The 1,108-nt window shown below is 36.5% G+C and overlaps 1 protein-coding gene across 1 annotated transcript in view; it reads right to left on the reverse strand.

The window, feature by feature from the left end:
* Positions 1-1,019, reverse strand: part of NAEGRDRAFT_76422 (uncharacterized protein) — a gene marked incomplete at both ends in the record, with an annotated part of 3,558 nt that extends 2,539 nt beyond the window's left edge. The window contains one exon of the mRNA XM_002668618.1: positions 55-1,019. Coding sequence (XP_002668664.1) covers positions 55-1,019 — 965 coding nt within the window. The remainder of the gene's footprint in view (positions 1-54) is intronic.
* Between the last annotated feature and the right edge of the window lie 89 nt (positions 1,020-1,108).

Genomic DNA, 1,108 nt, shown 5'->3' on the forward strand with positions numbered 1-1,108 from the left:
GAAGTAGAAGTATCCAATGTTAATATTTGATACAATGTCACGCCAAGTGAATACATGTCAGTGGCAAATCCATAAGGTTGATTCAATAGTAATTCTGGTGAAATGTAGCATAGAGAACCAGCATAGGTATTTTTGGTAGTGTGTGCATTCTCTTTGGCAATACCAAAATCTCCCAAAACAACCTCAATCAAATTCGAGTCAATATCCCTTCTTCTGATAAAGATGTTTTGAGGTTTAATGTCTCGGTGCATGACTTGTTGGGAATGCACATAGTTAAGAGCTTGGGTGGTTTGAGAAATGATTTTCCAAATAATTGGCAGTGGAATAGTTGCGGCTGATTTGATGGATTCACTAATGATGGACATGACATCTCCCTTATACAGTTCCATGACAATGCAAAACATGGAAGAATGCTCGGTATCGACTTGGAAAGTGTCATAAATCTTTACCACATTCTGGTGATCCAATTGCTTGACAAGATTGGCTTCATTTTCAGCATCTTGTGTTGGTTTCTGAATTGAATTTTTACCTGTAGCTATGGTTTTAATTGCCACATTTGGTTCCTCTGGTGTATTCAACACTTGGCATTCAAAAATGATACCAAATCCTCCCTCTCCAATAATTCGAATAATTTTGTATCGATCATCAAGAGTCATTCCCAAATATTGTTCATATCTTCCATTGCCTGCTCTTTGTGGAAGAATTGAATCGACAGTATTCTTGACTCTCTTCAATTTAATCAGGTTGAGTTCATCATCCAATAATTGTAAATCCTTCATGTCCACAACATCCACAAATTCCTCAAAATCTGGATCATAGTATTGTAATTCGTAACTACCTCGAATTCCACATCTGAGCTTGGTTTTTTTCACAAAATCTTGAACACTCTCGGAATAATTGACAACCATTTTGAATCTCTTACGATACAGATTCAACATGTTATCTATATATTCCACTTCAAACTTGTAACAGAGATAGGTTTCGGATTTGTTAAGGAGCTTTCGTGCCCAAATAATCATGTCTGAATTTTCAGTTGTTTCTGCAACAGAGGCCAAATCCATTCCATTCTTTTTAATATCCACATCAGCTCCCTTCTCAACTAGGATAA

The sequence above is a fragment of the Naegleria gruberi genome (genome assembly GCF_000004985.1).
Source record: "Naegleria gruberi genomic scaffold NAEGRscaffold_149, whole genome shotgun sequence".
NCBI classification, from domain to species: Eukaryota; Heterolobosea; class Eutetramitea; order Acrasida; family Naegleriidae; genus Naegleria; species Naegleria gruberi.